We start from the raw sequence: 18,931 nt of genomic DNA, 5'->3' as shown, positions 1-18,931 counted from the left end.
TGCAAACTTCAAAAATAAGTTTGATGTCATTCAGATCTCAAGGAGATCAACGAGAACACAGCGACATGGCTGACAGATATCTCTTTTCCTCTGATCGAATTGAACTAAGGTTTAATACAATTTTTTAATCCTAATTCTAAAAAGAAAAATGAACAAAAAAGGAAAAAAATACTGTGCTAACATTTGTACAGATATCCATCTCCAAGCTCTCTGTAAACTATTTATGGTATTTCAAAAATAATACGATCAAAACATGATATCTCAATCTCAAACAAAGACACTACAAAGACTATTTAAGGCTAAATAATACAAGAGCAGATTAAAGAAAATGTTTCATACCAATATAGCTGGTAAACAAAACGTCAAACAAGAAAAATTAAACCAATGACGAAGCATCCACAATACTGAAAAGGAATAAAAAGACGTCACAAAGTGCTTCACTATGACAGTATAGACTTTTATCCTTAAAACTGGACAGCTAGCAGCTCAGGATGGTTTCCTACTTTTTAAAAGTGAAGGCATGTTTAAACTGCACATCATCATTGTAAACTGTCATCAACTGCAACTTTATCCTCATGAAATCACTGCTCTCATCTGCTAGCCTCACTGGCAGCATTATAACATTTCTAGATCTTTGTTTTACAACACAAGAAGGAAATTAAATGTTAAACTACGCACTACATTACTCCCTTTAAAACTGTCTCTGCATGTGGTGCAAAGAAAACTAACGTAAAGCAGGGGTTTTAAGCGATAAAAAGGTAAAGGATCCATTATTATTTTTATAACAAGATAACTTTTCTAGGAGATCCTCCCTACTGACACAACTAAAATTGCCACTTTTCCCTTGTTAGTGTAACCGTGTGCAGTTACGTGTGTAAGGAGAGGACCAGCCTCGTCCCTGCTGGAGTTTTATTCATCGACTGTGAAGACGACCAGACTTTTGGTTTGTAATGAAGCTATGTGTTCACAACATGACTTGTGAAGAGTGCCCAAGTGTAACGCTGTTGCATAGAAGAAATCCAATTGTGAAAGCTTGACAGATCAGAGTCACGTTGTGTAAAGAGAGACGGAGCTGCACAGTAAGTGATATAGTGAGACACTGGCAGATATGATTGAAATCATCAGACTCAGTTAAGATAGACAAAATGCTCGTTTTTTTGATACCATGAATTGTAAAATGATAAAATCTCTAATGTGCTGTCTATTGACAGTACCAAAAAGTACTGTGGCTTAAAAGAAATGACTGATTTTCAGTTATATTTTCAACCCAGGCAATCAGGAGTGAAAGATAAAACAAAAAAATGACTGGACATTGAGGGCCTAAGACTTTTTTTTTCCATCATGATATCAAAATAGATCCAGTTTTGTTTGACTTTTTGAGGGTACTGTGTCAAATTGTGGTATCACAAGGATCCATGTAACCCCATAGTAATGATATTATTTGGTTTACAAATATGAATGAAATGGAGTGTTTCCACCTAGCAGTTTGACTAATTACCAAAAGTTGGAGAGGGTTTTGGCACCCTTCTGTAGGGGGTACCGAACATACCTACCGAGCCAACCTTGCAATGTCAGGATTTTACATACCAAACTGTACAGAACCAAACCAGACAGCTTGGTGGGAACATAGTTTTAGAGTACTGACAAAATGAGAGACAAAAAGATTATTATTATGGCTTGTTTTGCAGCGGGGATTTTTTAAATCTCTGAACAATCAATGTGGGTGTCGATTGTTTTACTTAAAGGAAATATTTTACTTATTAGTAAATATAGATTTCTCCTTTTTACAGTTTGATGAGCACATCATAGCCAATCAAATACCTGTATCAAATATGAAGTTTCAGAAAGTTACAAAAGCAAAGGAGGTGCAAAAGCTTTCGGACTAATTTATCAGCTAAAAAAAAAAAAAAAACTACTCTTATAACTCAGTAATTCTGCTGATTTTCATGCTCAAATGAATGATCCTATTTTAAAATGTTAAAATTTCCCACCTATCTTTGTATTATATCTTACGTTGATATATAACCACAAAAATTAAGACATTCAAAAAAAATCCCCTTAGACTTTTTTTCTGACACTTTACAGACAGAACGATTCTGTAATAAGGACATTGATGATTAGTGGCCCTACTTGTGTAGTTCAGGACAAAGACTGGAAATAGGAGCAATCAGCCAGCTTTACTCTCAAACCTTGATTCTCAACTGGTCTACCATCCCCACCTACAAAACAAATCGCAACCCAATTTAAAAAAAAAATCAATCATAATCAATTGTTTGTTTGTTTGTTTTTTTAAGATTTATTTTTGGGCATTTTTGTGCCTTTATTAGATAGAGGAGGACAGTGGATAGAGTCAGAAACAGGTCAAGAGTGGGGGAGAGACATGCGGTAAAGGGCCTCAGGCTGGATTCGAACCAGGGCCACCCGCGTACATGGGGAGTGCCTTTAACCACTGGGCCACCTGCTCCCCATAATCAAAGGTTTTTAATGAAAAAATTGCAGTGGTGGACTTGCAATGGAACAAAAGATGTGGCAGAACAAAGAAATGAAGACATACTCTTCAAAATAAAAGCAAATAAGACTTTTGCCACATATTTTTTTCCACCCACTTATCCACAACCCACTGAAAATAACATTGTGACTCACTTTGGACCTAGACCCACAAGTTGAGAACCAAGGCTCTAAAAGGTGTCTGACCACCAACACCTTTAAAGTGCTGTGATGCTTTAATTCTTATTCCAATATGCTGTTATCATTTATAAGTCAACATCAGGAGTCTACATCTCGGTATGATGTTACCAGAAATCAAGCAATGATGCTTTAAAGTTGACTTAACTGTTTTTTAAGTTTGTTTTAGATAGTATTATTTTATATAATAAACTGTCTTGTGACTTTGTTTTAAGTATTATTATTTTATATAATAAATACCTGCTTATGAAGCAATGTTGTAACACCTACTCGAAGAAATGTATCACACTGTTGCAGGTCACTTTAACAGCCAGTTGTCACTATATCAGCTACTGTGAGCATTAGCAGAAGGGGGCAGGGTTTGCACAGTGTGGTTTTTGATAAACAAGCACCAGAACTGATATGCAGAGATACTACTAGCACCAGACAGTCTGTAAGCAATGAATGAGTTTAGTCAGGACTCTTAAGAGCCCAGGTAGAAGAGCTAAACTGTTGAGGATGTGTAGCTTTGAATTAAAGTTATGAAAATAGCTCAATTCTTCGGCCAAATAGCAGCGCTACACTGCAGGGAATATGAACATGAAAAACTGAATGTGTGAGGAAATTAAAGGAGTTTAGTTAAGAGAAAGGCACGGTATTCCTCCACAGCACACTGACCCTGTGAGGTGCTGTGAAAAGACAAGAGGACAAAGTCTCAGGCCTCTCTGGGTGTATTCAGAGGGGTTTAAGGTTCCTCTGGTTTCCTTTGGGAGTTCGTTCAGAGGCACAGAGCCATCATGTCCCAGCTGGTTTAAACAGAACCTTCTTCTTTATCAGCATCACCACCAGGGTGCTGCCTTCAAACCAGCGTGATCTCCACCTCCTCTCTCCGCTTCACCTGCCCACGGGGATGCTGCTTAGGGGGTGGAGGAGCAGCACGGACCTGCAAATACCCAGCAACAGAGCAAAGAAAAATATTTGTTAGGAACAGAGGCACAACATAAATAGAAATAAATCTCTAAGAGAGCCGTTTTCTTCAGTATGACTTAATTCTATATGAGAGTTATGTCCTCACAGGTCTGATGGTGCCAGCGCTACTTTCTGGGTATTTTGGAGGTTGAGGGGAGCCTTGAGCTGGACCTAAAGAGAGCAGGGTCACAGGTTACTATCATTTCTACTCAACTCACACTTGAAAACACAAGTAAACCTAGGAAATCTTACTCTGATAAGGGCTTTTGTGCGGTGCTGGTGGCGGCCTGTGATGTCCGTTGTGGTAAGAAGGAGGTCGACCAATAGGAGAGGCTGTGGCACTGCAGGGACTCGACTGAGGAGAAGACATGGTGGGCGTCTGAAGAGGGCTGCTGTGGAGGGGCCCTGGCTGGAAGGGACTACGAGGGGATCGATCACACTGAGCCAGAGGGGAGGGGGACGCCTTGAAAACAGGAGGTTAAAAAAAAAAAAAAAGTAAACAGTGAGAATGACCAAGTTCAAAGGTGTGGATAAAGAAAGTGTCTAGATGTTTATATCAAGCTTCCAAAGACAGAAAGTCTGTTAAAACCAGACAGAAAGATGACACAAGTAACAATCAACACTCTTCATTTAGTGAAAGAAGGGAGCATTTAGGATAAAGAGATTTCCATCTAAGACAAAGAGCTGTGAAAACAACAAAACACGCCTTCTTTTAAAAAATACAAGTCTTCAAAAATCCCATCTATTTCATATTACAGGTGCGTGGGACAGCAATGTGGTCTGCAAAAAATCCAAGTAAACTCCCACACACTGTCTGACATACAAAAAAAAAGATATTTTCCATGTTTCAGAGCTAGACTTTCATTGAACAAATATTTGCTGACATTTTTTGTATGTTAGACAGTATGTAGGAGTTTACTTGGAAATGTTTTGGAGGCTGCAAATAATGATAAAAAAGTGTCAAAGATGGGATGACACTGAGCAGCTCATTGAGTAATCCTGTAGCAACAGCTTTTACAGTAACTCAGATATCACAGTTTTAACAAGACAAATTTGTGAAATCTAAGTTTAACTGTATAATCTTAAAATTGCAGACTGTTCATTTAGAGAAAGTTATTTATTAAAACTGGCTAACAAAGAAGAATTTACTATTATTTTTCCATCTGTAAGGGCTCCTATATTAAGAATTATTTCTGCAGAAAGCGAACACTGATTTCTCTGATGCTTCTCATTAACCACTCCTTTTTTTTATTCTGATGTATAGATATTTGGTTTTACTTGTTTACATTCACAGACTGGCAAATTTCCTGACAACTAGATAGTATAACATTTCTGAGATGTTGCAAATGTAGTTGTGCAATTCAGACAGTTAAAAACATGACTGAAGATCAGAAGTATTTTTTAGTGGCTGTGAACATAGGTCCTATTGATACAATTAAGCATCAAAATGAAATACAATGTATCATTCTAAAGTAAGCTGTAGCAAAGGTATCCAAGTGCCAAAGATTTTATACTAAAACTTAAACTATAAAAAAACTGGCATTACTGAGCATTCATACTTGACTGTGAAATTACTTTTGTTCTTAACTATTTCTAATTGTTGCTGTCTTTTCCTTGTTTGATTCTGTGTTTTGTTTAGGTCAGATATTGTTCTAGTAATCATGTCTGTATTATTTAAGTTCTCTTTGTACCTTGCTTATGAGAAAAAAAAAAACATTGCCTTAAAAAAATTAGACCTCAGCTGTCCCAGCCAACCTTTGGTCTCTTTATTTTAGCTGATGTGTATTACCACACCTGTGCACTGCCCTCTCTCTGTCCATCTCCATTCTCGCTACCACCGCTCAGATCCTCCACCAGAACAGCAGGAAAGACACCAACAATGCCGTTAAACTCTCCTTCCCAGAAACCATCATCCTCGTGAGTCTCTCTGCTCAGGATACGGATGATGGCTCCTTCTGGAAATGACAGCTCATCATCCGTTTGTCCTGCATAGTCATACAGGGCCTTTGCAAAAGACACTGCAACAGATAAGGTCAGATTAATTTGTATATCTCTACAAAACAGCTGGATATGGATGGAAATAAAACCAGCTGGCTTCATAAGAATTTATGCAGAAGAGGAATCCCTCACCACTTGAGTCTCCGTTGACAGAGCCGGTTGGTATTTCAGTTTCAGGCTCAGTGGAGTTGCTGGAGGAGTGGGATCGAGCGTCCAGTGCAGCCAGAGCTTGCAGCATGCTGAGTAAGCTGTTAGATGAAGGCAGCTGCAAGTATTTCTCTGGGACATAGCCGACTTGTCCACTGCGGTTTCGTGCCTGGAAATGTAGAAAATATTAAATAATGATGAAAACTCTTTGTAAAAAATGAACAACATCAACAAAAGTAAAAAAAAATATTCAATGAAGATCATTTGAAAACAGTACAATCTGTGGCTACAAATTCAATTCACTTAAATGTACCTTAACCCAGTCCTCCATGTCTCCATCATCAATAACTTCCAGGATTTCCTGCTCCTCAATGGTAAGTTCATCCGGCTGAGACGCCTGGAAACAAAGGGGATAGATCAGTTTACAAACACCTAAAAGAGAGCTCACTGTGGTTAAAAACAAACCAGCAACAACTCACAAACATGTCCTCTCAAACAATGGTCAGTGAAGCCTAATTGTTCCATATTCACTGGTCTGTGAGGTTGGTTATAAACACAGCCAAATGTGATCTGATGCCACAGTTCTGTCCTCTGTTGACTCAGTTTCTGAGAGATTCAGAAGGATGTAGACTGTGGTAATGTCAGATTTGGCTGAGGTTTTGTTTGTTGGGTTTTATGACTGCTGTGTTTAGTTATCATCTTGTACACAGGGCATGCCATTCCACAAAATCTCCCAGTCTTTAGTAACAGTGCTTTAAGATTCTGAGCTGCTGGGTCAAGTTAATATAGAGGACTTTATAAGCTTGGAGGAATTTAAAACCAGGATTTGGTTACTTTAAAACATGTTGCTGAACAACAGCAGCAAAAACAATTTATTAGCACTGGTGCATTCAAAACAAAAATGGCTGTTCTCACATTAATAACATTACAAAAGGCAGGACATAAAAAAACACTCATTTTGAGCTGTATGAGCATTGAACACAGACAGGTCAGTCTACAAAATTAATAACTTATGCATGTCTTATTCATATGCATGTAGAGTATTTAATGACAGTAGCAGACACCGTAAGCATCAATCTGCCAGTACCTTGTAAGAGTAGAGGACTTTACAGGTGAGGGGATAGTTTTTTAAAGTGCTGGAGGGGCTGGAGCTGCTGTCGTCCAACACTTCTCCACTGTCCTCCATCTCCTCTTCATCCTCTCGCTCCAAATCTGCCGTTCCCTGTGGAAACATTCGAAGCATTTCTTAGTGTGAAACAGTTACAGCAGCGAAGGATAAAAAACATTGTATTTAAATAGAGCTGTATGGCTTAAGATAATTAAACTCTTTATTTAAAATATCTACGAGTATATATGCATTGGTGCCTGGGCTCTTACAGAAAGTGAAGGATCATGGGTATTGAGATTGTTCCAGCGCTCATTCTCCAGCTCCTCCATCACCTGGTTCATGGCGCTCTTCAGCCACGTTTCCACAGCAACCCCCGCCTGCCGCAGTAAATCCAAGCGGGCCTCTGCTTTCACTTTCACTGTCTGAAAAAATGAAAATTTACTTAAAAGCATATGATGACAAAATGTAATGCTCTAAAAAAGAAAATAATGTAATATAAAGGAATTTAAAAGGCTCAATTGTGTCATAATAGAGGACCCACTGGCATGATTTCGAGGGATGATACTGACATTTTTCTGTCATTTGGTTGTCCTGGGTATAAGTGAATTGGCAAGAACTTCCCAGTAATGTCTGTTTTAGGTATGCATGATAATTTATTTTTCTTGAAATTTGATATGCTGATAATTACAAATTCATTTTAGCTAATATATATATATATATATATATATATATATATATATATATATATATCCATACTGATATTAATACATAGTTAAGACCTAAAACTTCAGTCCTTAAAACACACAATTCCAAGTTTGAGGATGAACAAATTCACAAAGTTGAGTCCTTAAACAATCTTTAAAGCATAAGAAACTATGTTTAATAAAGAAAAAGACTTCAGCTGAAGTAGGTCTGTCCAGCCTAAATCTCCGCTATTTCATTTGTTCATACATCCAATATTTAGAGCTGATATGAACAGTTTCTCCATCAAAATATCAGTTGTATATATCGAGAGAAATTTTCATATATGCTGATCCCCATAATTCACTTTTTAAGTGAATATCTGGTGATATAATAATATTGTGCTTCCATAGTTTGTTTCATAAAACAAATGCACCATTGCATTTGTTTGGTTGTTTTCTAAATTAATTAGTAATTTTCATTATGAATTTAAAGGTACAGTCTATGATATTTAGCCTTGTAGCATTTAGCAGTACAAATCTTGTAAAAATTAAACATATTTAAAAGAAGGTCTGTCTAAATTAGTGTTTAATCACCTAAATACAGCAGAGAAATGTTTTTTTTTTTTCATTTAACGCAGATTAAGCCTTTTATTCATACATAGGAATGGTACCTCCCACGGATGCCTCCATCTTGGATTTTTGTGTTTTACATGTTTCTATGGTACCATAGAAGCAACCAAGTAACACATATACATTTCATTTTATTCCACTGGTTTCCACCAGGGAAATGAGCATCACAATCTAGAACTGACTGTTAGAGGCTGCTGAAATTCCCAATTTTACACACTGCACCTTTTAGTAATATTTTTAATGCAGCCTTTTTGTTTGTAGTAAAATAATTCTACACATTGATATTAGTACTTCTATGTTAGGATCTGAAAACTTCTGCTACCACAATTAACCAGCAGGTGGAGCACTGGGTTCATGTTTAGTAACATGACACTGATGGAGAAAACAGAGTAAGCCATTTCTTACTCAATAAGACGCGCGCACACGTGCACAAACTCTTTCTTTACCTCTGCCCTCCTAAGACTCTGCCTGGCCACCTCCATCTTGGTCTCCAGCTCACTGTTGTTCTGCTCTAATGAATCCTGTGTCCCGTATTCCTCTAGCGCCTGAAAACAAAACACAGGTCATAATTTCAACCATCATCTAAACTCTACAGAAAAGAACTCCACATGGAAACTCTGCAACAGTACAGCCCTAATAGAAGACATTTGATTGAGATTCACTGGAGACTTGGTGACTCACTTCCTGCTTATGGAAATAGATTGTTAAATCCCGGAAAAAACGTCATTGATGGAGTTTTGGAATCACGTAGGGGGTGTTTATATGAACTTTTATCTCTTGCTTCATCTTATCTTTCTTCACACATGCTAAGTAATTTTATGATCTCCAGGTTGTTTTAATCAACCCGTTGGCCTACATAATTTCTTCAGGTTAAAGGCCAAATTCCAGTTAAGTGGTCAAAGATATCTGCTGGCCATTATCAGCTACTTAAACCTTGATGACAATCTTTAAGCACCACTGTGACACACCACATTCACAAAAAGGCTTTCATGAGGTGTTATGTATTTTTACACTGGCTGTCAGGCTTTTTAAGTAATCACTGGAATCTTAAGACTTATGACTTTGTCAAACCAGAGCACAGATACAGTGACCAACATGTAGTTACAGTATCATTGTGTCCTTTAATGTACAGCCCCAATTTCAAAAAAGTTGGGGCACCATATAAAATGCAAATAAAAACAGCTCTCATCACAAATCTCATAAACTCATATTCCATTCAAAATAGAAAATAAACAACATATCAAAAGTTAAAACTGAGACATTGTACCATTTCATGAAAAAAAATCTTATTTCATTTTGAATTTGATGGCAGCAACACGTCTCAAAAAAGTAGGGACAGAGCCATGTTAACTATTGAGTAGAATCTCCTCTTCTTTCAACATTAGTCTGTAAATGTCCTGGAAGGGAGGAGACCAGTTGCTGGAGTTTTGGGACAGGAATTCTTGTCTGATGTATGACTCTAACTGTTCAACAGTCCTAGGTCATCATTCCCAGATTTTTTGTTTTATGATGCATGCATCAAATGTTTTCTATTGTTGAAACAGCGGCGGGACTCATCTACTGCGCAGGCCTGCTGGTGTGATGGATGTGGTATGTGGTTTGGCATTGTCTTGCTGAAGTATGCCTGTGTGAGACATCTTGATTGGAGAATATGTTGCTCTAAAACCTCTATATAGTTTTCAGCATTTATAGTGCCTTTCCAGTTGTGTAAGCTGCCATCGCCATTGGAAGATTTCATTCTGAATTCATTTCACTGACACTAATGCGACCCTATACAATCAGAGATGCAGGCTTTTGAACTCTGCACTGATAACAGCTGGACAGTTCCTCTCCTCTTTAGAGCACAGGATAGGCATCCGTGGTTCCCAAAAAGAATTTCAAATTTTGATTCATCTGACCACAGAATAGTTTTCCATCTTGCCTCAGACCTTTTTAATTGAGCTCTTGCCCAGAGAAGAGGGAGCATTTCTGAATCATGTTCACATATAGGTTCCTCTTTGCATGATGCAAAATTTTTCTGTAATTGTTCCACAGTTTTTGATGCAGTTTTTTCACAGACTGGTGAACCTCTGCCCATCTTTACTTTTGAGGGACTCTGCCTCTCTAAAATGCTCCTCTCATACTGTCATGTAACTGACCTGTTGCCAATTAACCTAATTCATTGCAAAATACTCCCCCAGGTGTTTTCCATTAGTACCACGTACCTTTCCAGCCTTCTTTTGCCCTGTCCCTACTTTACTTTTCTCAGATGTATGGTAACTATCAAATCTAAAATGAGCAATATTTTTCATGAAATGGTAAAATGTCTCAGTTTCTACATGTGACATATTGGTGACATACTGTCTATGTTGTATGATAAATAAAATATGGGTTAATAAGATATGCAAATCATCGCATTCTGTTTTTTTTTTACATTTCACACAGTGCCCAAAATCTTCTAGAATTGGGGTTGTATCTTTAAAATGAAAAAGAACATGGAACCCTCCAAAATCATAGAAAAAAGGTTGCTTAGTATGACAGAACTTGTCATATCTCTAAGTTTTTTTCAGTGTCAAAGTGATTAAGTGATAGTTATCTGAAAATGCACGAGTAGACTGCTAGAGGAGCTGCTTATAGCTAAATCAGCACATTGTTGGTGATGCTGATTTGCCAAACAAATATTAATAAAAATCTCAGGATGTAGCTTGCTACTCACTAACTCATTTTGTGTGAACATTGTGTTGTATCTATTTTTCATTTCCAAAAGCCCAAAAATCATGGAAATGGTACTTCCAAAATGTACTGCATGGGTAATGCCAAAACTAAAAGTAAGAGAAGATAATGATAATGGCAGGGTCATATTGTAACATTTTGATTTACACTCTTTTCTGCATCAGATAATATCCCAATCTTCATAATGTGGTTAAAGTCTTAAACATAAGGCATGTTTACATGGACCACTTGTATTCGGAATAAATGCCTGATCAGAATGAAAATGCTTCATATACACACACACTCCATTCAGAATGAAATCTTCCAGTCCGGTGCATTCGAAAAGGAATTTCATTCGGAACGAAAGGGGTGGTTTATGTCGATCCTCATTCGGATCAGCATCCATGAAAACACTTGATCTGATCACCTCTCCCCGTTTAGGGTGTTGTTGTCTTACTGCGCATGTCTGCCCCACATGACATGCTTCGTTGTTCCCCTGCTTTGAATGGACTACAGCAGAAGCCTATGTACCGCTGAGCTTGATGCTTTGACAGGGGAAGCACCAGAAACATCAGAACTGTCTGCAGCACACGTAAAAGGTCTTTTTCTAAATACAATAAAGTAAAAATAAAGATAATATAAAGTATGAACACGAGTGAGTATACAAACCAGTATTTTTTCGCGGGGATGAGTTGAAAAACATGAGCGAGCGAGCAACCTGACGGTGTAAGCAGGGTTCCTTACTTTTAGCCCAAAATATTTCAAGATCAGAGAGCCAAGGGAATGACAGTGGATTTTTTCCACCCTTTACACCATTAAAATGTCCCGGATGTTCGAAGATATAATCTAAACAGGACAGGTATAAATGTGCTATGTATCACATAGCATTTTTTTTCTTACATTTTTAAACGTTTTTAGACTCATAGAGCTACACTCCTCATCTACTGAGGGACAGAGTTGACTTAAGGGCACGTATGAGCCCTACAGTCATTCTTCTGCATATCCGTTCTATCAGAATCCCCCTTACCCCTGCATGCGTCATGAACTGACCCATCTCTGTGCGTAATTTTGGATGCCTTTTAGCGCTGCACCAAGTCATAGGACAGCCTGTGTACAGATTAGGATTACATTTTTAGTTATAAAGAATTTGTTTTTACAGTTATGAGAGGAATTTTTACCATTTGATGAGACCCGGAGTTAAATACACCACAGGATGTCCCGTTTAACGTAAGTGATCAAGACCATAACTGCACTTCTTGTTGACATAAAATTATAACGTTGGCATTAAAGATTTTTATAACAAGGGGTTAAATCTGGCTGACACTGAACTGAATCACTCACCAAAGTAAGGTACGATGTCTGCATTTGTGGCTGATGGACTATTACGCAGGGAAAGTATTTGCTATCCTGACAGCAGCTGTTTATGTGCCTTTTTATATAGTGTATGCAAACTTCTGGTTTCAACTGTATAGAATTTTAGCCACCTGTTTCTCAGACCACCAGTGTTTTAAGTATTTTTGGAATATAATCTCTAAGGCCTCCTTGTTATTTAAGTATGAAGATAAGGATTTGATAGCTATGGTAGTCAATATCTTGAACAACAGATACAGAGTAATAAAACATTACATAACTTTTGCCAATAAAGTGAGTGTTCCTAGTTTGTTGTTCTGCCACTTCATAAAGAAGCTATGATTTACTCAATGATTGATAAAGATTTATGGTCTGATAACTTCCTTGAAAAACAATGGAGAACTTGCAGGCTGCTTTTGCAACATGTGACGGATTAGAGATGCTTATATAATTGATGTTGCCTTGAATTGTGACACTGAAGGGAACACAAGTTTTAAGAGCGAGAGGGTTGAAGAAAAAATGGAAACTATTTGATGACTGATTTCAAAATGCTAAAAAAGATACACAACCATGCATTGACAGTATTTAAGACCTTCAAACATCATAATCTCTCTTTCACTTTGATTCAGTACTCACTCTCTGAGTGTGGATGATGCTCTTGTATTCTCTGGCCACACGGCTTGCCCATTTCCTTGCCTCTTTATCCAGACTGTGCTCCTCTGCCGTTCCACTTTCTCTCTCCAACTGCATCACCTAAAAAACAGACACAAAAGCAGAAACTTTAACGGAAGGGAGGGGTATAGTTGTACCTAAAAGGAAACATTTCAATTAAACAAATCCTGTATGAAAGGGTGGGAATTGCGAGGTAACCCATGATAGGATATATGACTCATAATAACCCATAACGATGATAAAATCACAATGATGTGAGGCCTGGTGTGTTGCGACATTTATATGGCGCATTATCTGATTAATGTGGAATAAAAGTGATGAAATAAAGGCCCCTAAAAAGTAAAGTGCAGTATTAGGTTACTTATTAACTGCAATTTGGTGTCACTTTCTACAGTTATCATGTTTCACCTCTTAACCTCTTTTCACCTCTGTAATTTTTGCTTTTAGCCTTTCTCTTAACTTCTTATGTGACCAAATAGAAAACTAAAATCGACAAGGAAAATTTTAGGATGCTATGTACCTTAAAATATAGATATTTGTCACAAATGATCCAATGATTACTTTACTCCAGATATGTTGCTGTATACTCTTAGTTAATTAACTCTTAGTTTGTTCTCAACAGACCTTCATAACAAACTTTCTTTAATGGAAGTTATTGGGTAATACCTGTGTTTGAGGATATTAAGGCAAACAAGTGTTTTTCCTCTGAGGTTTATCTGAGGTTGTTTTTCTGATACACCCCCATTTTCAGTAAATTACACATAGAAACACAGCTAAATCTTTGTAAAAGTTTCCAAAATATAATCTTGCTTAACCAGTAAGAGGATCTTGTGGTTTCCCTAAAGGCCAGTCAAGAGAACCACCAGTGTGTGTTATGTTTACAATTTCTATTACATTTATGTGGCAACTTCCTCTTTGCATAAAACACCATCCCGAGTAACAAACACAGACAGGAAGAGAGGATAGGGGCTTGTAGTTTGTTTCTTCTGGTTGAATTTAGACAGTTAATCTTTATTCAAAATGTAAAACAAAAAAGGAAACATCATCATGTTTCTGTTACAAACGTAGAGGTCCATGGTAAGGCCCGGTGTTTTAAAAAAAAAAAAAAAAAAAAAAAAAAGAAGATATATCTATACATAAGCACCATCAAAAGTACTACAGGCGCTGTGCTGCTCTGTTGTGGTGAATAAAGAGCTGAGCCGGAAGGCAAAGCTTTCGATTTTCCAGATGGTCTACCTCCAAAACCTCACCTGTGGTTATAAACTCTGGATTATATATCCTGTCTGGTCCAGGAACATCTTGGTATTCCCCAGAAGGAGGAGGAAAGTTTTGTTTGGTAGGAGGAGAAGTAAAAACCATTATTTAAACTCATATTTAAGAAACACATTATTTATTGTGATTATTTATAGTGATTTATTGTTTTTAATTATCAAAATTACAGGCAAACTCCTACACTCTCTGAATTGTACAAACACCTCACTGCTTCCCAGTTCCATCCAGTTTTCCAAAAGTCAGCAGTAAATTTGTGAAATGCTCTCTCTTTTGGCTAAATATGACTGAAGATCATCATGTTTCTGCACTTTTTGATGCCACTGACCATTAAAATAATCGAGATTTTATTATTCTAAAGCACATGATATTCAAGAATATAGAAAGATCAGAAAACTTCTATATACATAAATTTTGCCAATGTTTTAAAAAATTTGGCAGTGAACAGAAGGTTTTCTACGACTGTTTATATCTGAAAATGCACAATATTGTGGATCTAGGGCCTTCATTTCTGTATTTCATATTAAAAAGGTTTGAGTACAGTTTAACTCAATCAAAAATTAAACTCAATCAAAAAATAAATAAATAAATAAAAAAAAAAAAATACAGAGATATGACTTTTGGTCAATAATGCCCAGCCCTACTCCAAACCCAGCAGGTTTTGAATTAAGTAAAAGAGAGGGTAAAGAAATGGCTTGCCTTGTATCTCTTAATCTAATTCTAGTGCTTTAGATGAGCAATATCTTTCTTTATTTTTATAAATTTTAGTTAAGAGGTTTTCACATGACAACAGCAGTGTGTGTGGGTGTGTGTGTGTGTGTGTGTGTGTGTGTGTGTGTGTGTGTAGGGCGGGGAGGGTCAGTGCACTCTGATGAGGCCCACTCACAATGCCTCCTTTTCACAGCTGGGCCGTTCACAGGGCCCGGCCTACCTCCTGCCCCTCCCTCACAGTCCAGCTCTATTCCTCACCGGATCCCTCCGTCTGGTGCGAGTGGTATGGGGCAGGAGGGCGAGGGGGGAGGCAGAGAAGGGGAGGGAATGCTCTCCACCGCTAATGTTTTCTTTAGGAACAGGCTGCTGCTTGTTTGACTTCCAATGAAAACAACACCAGCGTTTGCAGTTTGAACAAATTGTCCAGTGTTGTCCGGTGGAGCAGAGGACCGGAGCAAAGAAGGACCGGCAGAGTTCGGTAACACACAAGCATAGCTAGGAGAGAAATATGTATGACACCGACTGCAATGCATTACATTCATGTACAGAAGCCACCAATAAACCACTGCCTGATTTACACAGCAGGGCTGTTTTAAAAGGGTGATGATAAAATATTTTTGGACTCAAGGTGACATTTATGAGACTTTTTAAAGAGGGTAAAAACTGCTATGAAATGAGCATTATGGGAGGAAAACTGTCAAAAATAGATGCCGTCCTCTGGACAGAATGGGCTTCATGAGCAGGTGTGTTAGGACAATTCAGAGCAGATCAGAGATCTGTCCATGGTGGGGTCTAAGGCGTATTGACTGTTGCAAGGTGCAAATTTCCTACAATGTTTTTTTAGTTTGGCAAATTAACTTGTAAAGCAGATTTTCATGAAACCAAAAAAGGAGATAGTAACAATGACTACTGGAGACTTGCTGCATCAGCTCCAGTTAAAGCAACAGATCTACGATTTTAAAGGCTTCTTATCAATACCTTAATTCCCAACAGCTGTTAGCTTATAGTCCCATGATGAATAATTCAATAGGTCGGTAAACTTCATTTTTCTCTGTTGATCAACCAGGATCAATTGATGATGGTTCCTCTGCAAGGTTTGGTAAAGTTCAACCTTTTGTATACATTTTTTTTCTATTGTAACACAGAGATGGGTATTTATATCATATACATATATATGATCATGTTTCTGGTCTAAAGCTAGGCAATACATTGATTTTCCTAAGATATAAAAATATTTTTTTCTAATAAAATTTAGTTACATTTTCTAGTAGTTAATATTAATTCAGAAAAAAAGATTCCAGGTCAAATTATGAGTAGAAAGATTGTTTACAGTAAGAACAGTTATATGCTTGACTATAAGATGATCTGTTTAGTTTAAAAGGAGACTTCTCATTGTATCCATTTTTTTAAAATGAAAGGAGTACTTGTAGCTATTTTCCCCCCAAAATGGGTAGTTTATGTTTCGTCAATTTCCATTCACAAAATGACATTGTGCAACTGGCTATTAATAAAAATGCTTGTGTGACCAGGTGGATTTGCTCAAAGCTGACTTTGCTTTCGTCATTTCTTTACAGAAAAAAATATGTAGTACCAAGACATATGTTGTGTATTGCCATTCGGTAAAAAAATATGTAAACGTGATTTTTTGTCCAAATAGCCCAACCCTAGCTCAGTGATCGACATGGTACAAAAAGGCTGCAATATAAATGAGCCCGGTGCTCATTTAAGATACCAATATTTGCAAAAAAGTAATTTATTTAATTTCTACCTTGGAGTACAGTGAGATAAAGGAATTTGTAACACTAAAATTCACTTTTATGATAGATAATCTAAAATTCATCACTATATCAGAGTTGGGACAAAAACGGTTGACAGTGTGTCAGAGCTGAATCAGGACCAGGTTATTGACCCGCTCAGCCATTAAGATGCCAGTGATGAACTACTTGTTCCACTTGAAATCACTGGGGAATGTGAACTAGTCAAAAGAAATTATACTGTCATCTGATCAGCTTGGTTGAATTTCTGACTGTTTGTGACACCCACCCACCTCATTTGTTTTTAATGTAGTGTTCCACATTAGTTTCCATATCTGAGCATTTGCAACTCCTAGAAAAGCTGAAAAACCTATGTGCCCACAAGGCAATCATTGAAGCAGAAAAAACTTAAAACAACTTTTACTGTTTACAAAGTTATGTTAGTCATGGTACTAAACAGCTGATATGCTGAGAGCTAGAAAGCAAGAAAAAAGTCCACATTCTTGACTTCTGTTTTTCATAGTGTTATTGAAATGGAATTTTAACAACCAAATAAATCCTTTTTGTGCTTGTACATAGAGCTGACATCACATTTCTCATTGGACAGGGCTTAGCCAGTGGCTGAAAGATGCTAGCTATAGCTTGTGGTCATGCCAGATCAGAAAGTTGGACTATCTGGACACCAACTCCAATTTATGTTGAACATGTTGGCAAACTGAGATGTTACGGTATCATGTTCAAACACACTTTCATATGTGAGAGTTTGGACCAAAGGAAAGATGGGTAAAGAAGAGGAAAGCAGCTGATATACCACCTATGTGCTGTGCTTTCAACATTTGACATGTCATTAATATAGCAACAGGACATACCGTATCAGAGTCGATGGGCTGGTATATGAAGTCTGGGGCCTGCTGAAACATGAGGTTCCTCTGTACAAACAGCTGCTGGTGAAAATCTTGTGCTACCTGTATAAATGTAAAGGAAAATACAAAATACAGCTGTAATTTTCAAAGGATTAATGACCATCTTGATTTGTAAGGATATCTTTTGCTATCCTCAAACCTTTACTTTCACAACTTATTAACCATTGTATACACTTTTTTTAATTACACAATTATACTCATAGAAAACTTCTATGATATATTTTGGACCTGTAATGTTTGTGTCCTGTTCTTAGGCCTTCCTAATACATGAACCAGTACAACTTGGAGCACACCAGTGTTGGTTTATTGGCCATGAGGGCTACTGCCCTTCCATTTAAGTAAGAGCCAGAAAAAAAAGAAAAGAAAAACAGGTTATCAAAAAGGTGCACTGAGGGAGTGATAAGTGCCTTTAATTGATGGAACTCAAAGCAAACCAGCATTGTTATCATAAAAAAATACATTCTCCTCTTTAAAAAAACATGAGCACTTTTATGATACTCTAATTAGACCAGAAAAAAACAGAAGTGGGGCATGTAAATAGTTTGTATTTGCATATATTTTGTCTTAATTTAGATATGCTGCACGAGGAAATGGATTTTGAAGCCATATTCACACACACACAAAAAAAAAATAAAATAAAAGAGGGGCAACTCATATTCATAAGTCCTTTTTAACTTAAATAAAATGTGTTTTTGAAGTCAAAGTACACATAAAATTAGTTTAAGGGGAAATGTGTTGACAAAAGCAGACAGGTACATGGGTTCTATGCTGTCTACTGATTTCTTCATATTCAGACCTGAAGGGAAACAAAATGCCACTGTAATTCCTGAGGTGCAAGATGACCTGAAGACACCGCACTGAGAAAAGCCAACAACTCAAGAACATGTAACAAAAAGCACAGAGGTAACTCAAATCTTCCATTTAATCAGCAGCTAGCAAGTCGGTTTAGGTCAGCGTTTAACCCACTCACTAAGACACTGGGAAAAATTAAGGCATCAGAGATGTCTGTTACATGTAAAGAATAGGGCTGCAACAAATGATTATTTTTTGGCATACTATTTTGGATCCCCGTTTTACCTTGCCTTCTTATGCCTGCACACCTGTGAAAACTTAATGGTTTAGCAAATTGACATGACATGTCAAGTTGCTACATCTTCAAGGTTTGTTTTTCTTCTAATATAAAAGTACTGAACTGATAACTAAAGTAAATTGCACACTAAATAGCGTTACTGAAAAAACCGTCACCCTAGCAAATATCAAAGATGGTTTTCCAACTGATTAACGTACGGCACCAACGTTTTAAGTAGGCTACTGGAATTAATCCTCGTGCCTGAAGCACAAAGATCTCAGTAACTAAATGCA

General features: G+C 37.3%; 1 protein-coding gene across 1 annotated transcript in view; it reads right to left on the bottom strand.

Annotated features, from left to right (window-relative positions):
- Positions 1-2,506: 2,506 nt before the first annotated feature.
- Positions 2,507-18,931, bottom strand: part of LOC121519177 (F-BAR and double SH3 domains protein 2-like) — a 38,083-nt gene continuing 21,658 nt past the window's right edge. Inside the window, exons 10-20 of the mRNA XM_041802004.1 lie at positions 17,516-17,611; positions 12,877-12,993; positions 8,646-8,744; positions 7,156-7,308; positions 6,866-7,000; positions 6,092-6,175; positions 5,764-5,947; positions 5,428-5,651; positions 3,886-4,096; positions 3,740-3,804; positions 2,507-3,607 (exon numbers count right to left, since the gene is read on the bottom strand). Coding sequence (XP_041657938.1) covers positions 3,524-3,607; positions 3,740-3,804; positions 3,886-4,096; positions 5,428-5,651; positions 5,764-5,947; positions 6,092-6,175; positions 6,866-7,000; positions 7,156-7,308; positions 8,646-8,744; positions 12,877-12,993; positions 17,516-17,611 — 1,452 coding nt within the window. The 3' untranslated portion in view covers positions 2,507-3,523. The remainder of the gene's footprint in view (positions 3,608-3,739; positions 3,805-3,885; positions 4,097-5,427; positions 5,652-5,763; positions 5,948-6,091; positions 6,176-6,865; positions 7,001-7,155; positions 7,309-8,645; positions 8,745-12,876; positions 12,994-17,515; positions 17,612-18,931) is intronic.

This window comes from Cheilinus undulatus, linkage group 12 (assembly GCF_018320785.1).
Source record: "Cheilinus undulatus linkage group 12, ASM1832078v1, whole genome shotgun sequence".
Taxonomy (NCBI): Eukaryota; Metazoa; Chordata; class Actinopteri; order Labriformes; family Labridae; genus Cheilinus; species Cheilinus undulatus.
Note: the sequence above shows the minus strand (reverse complement) of the source record. Positions and strands in the feature narration are given on the sequence as shown.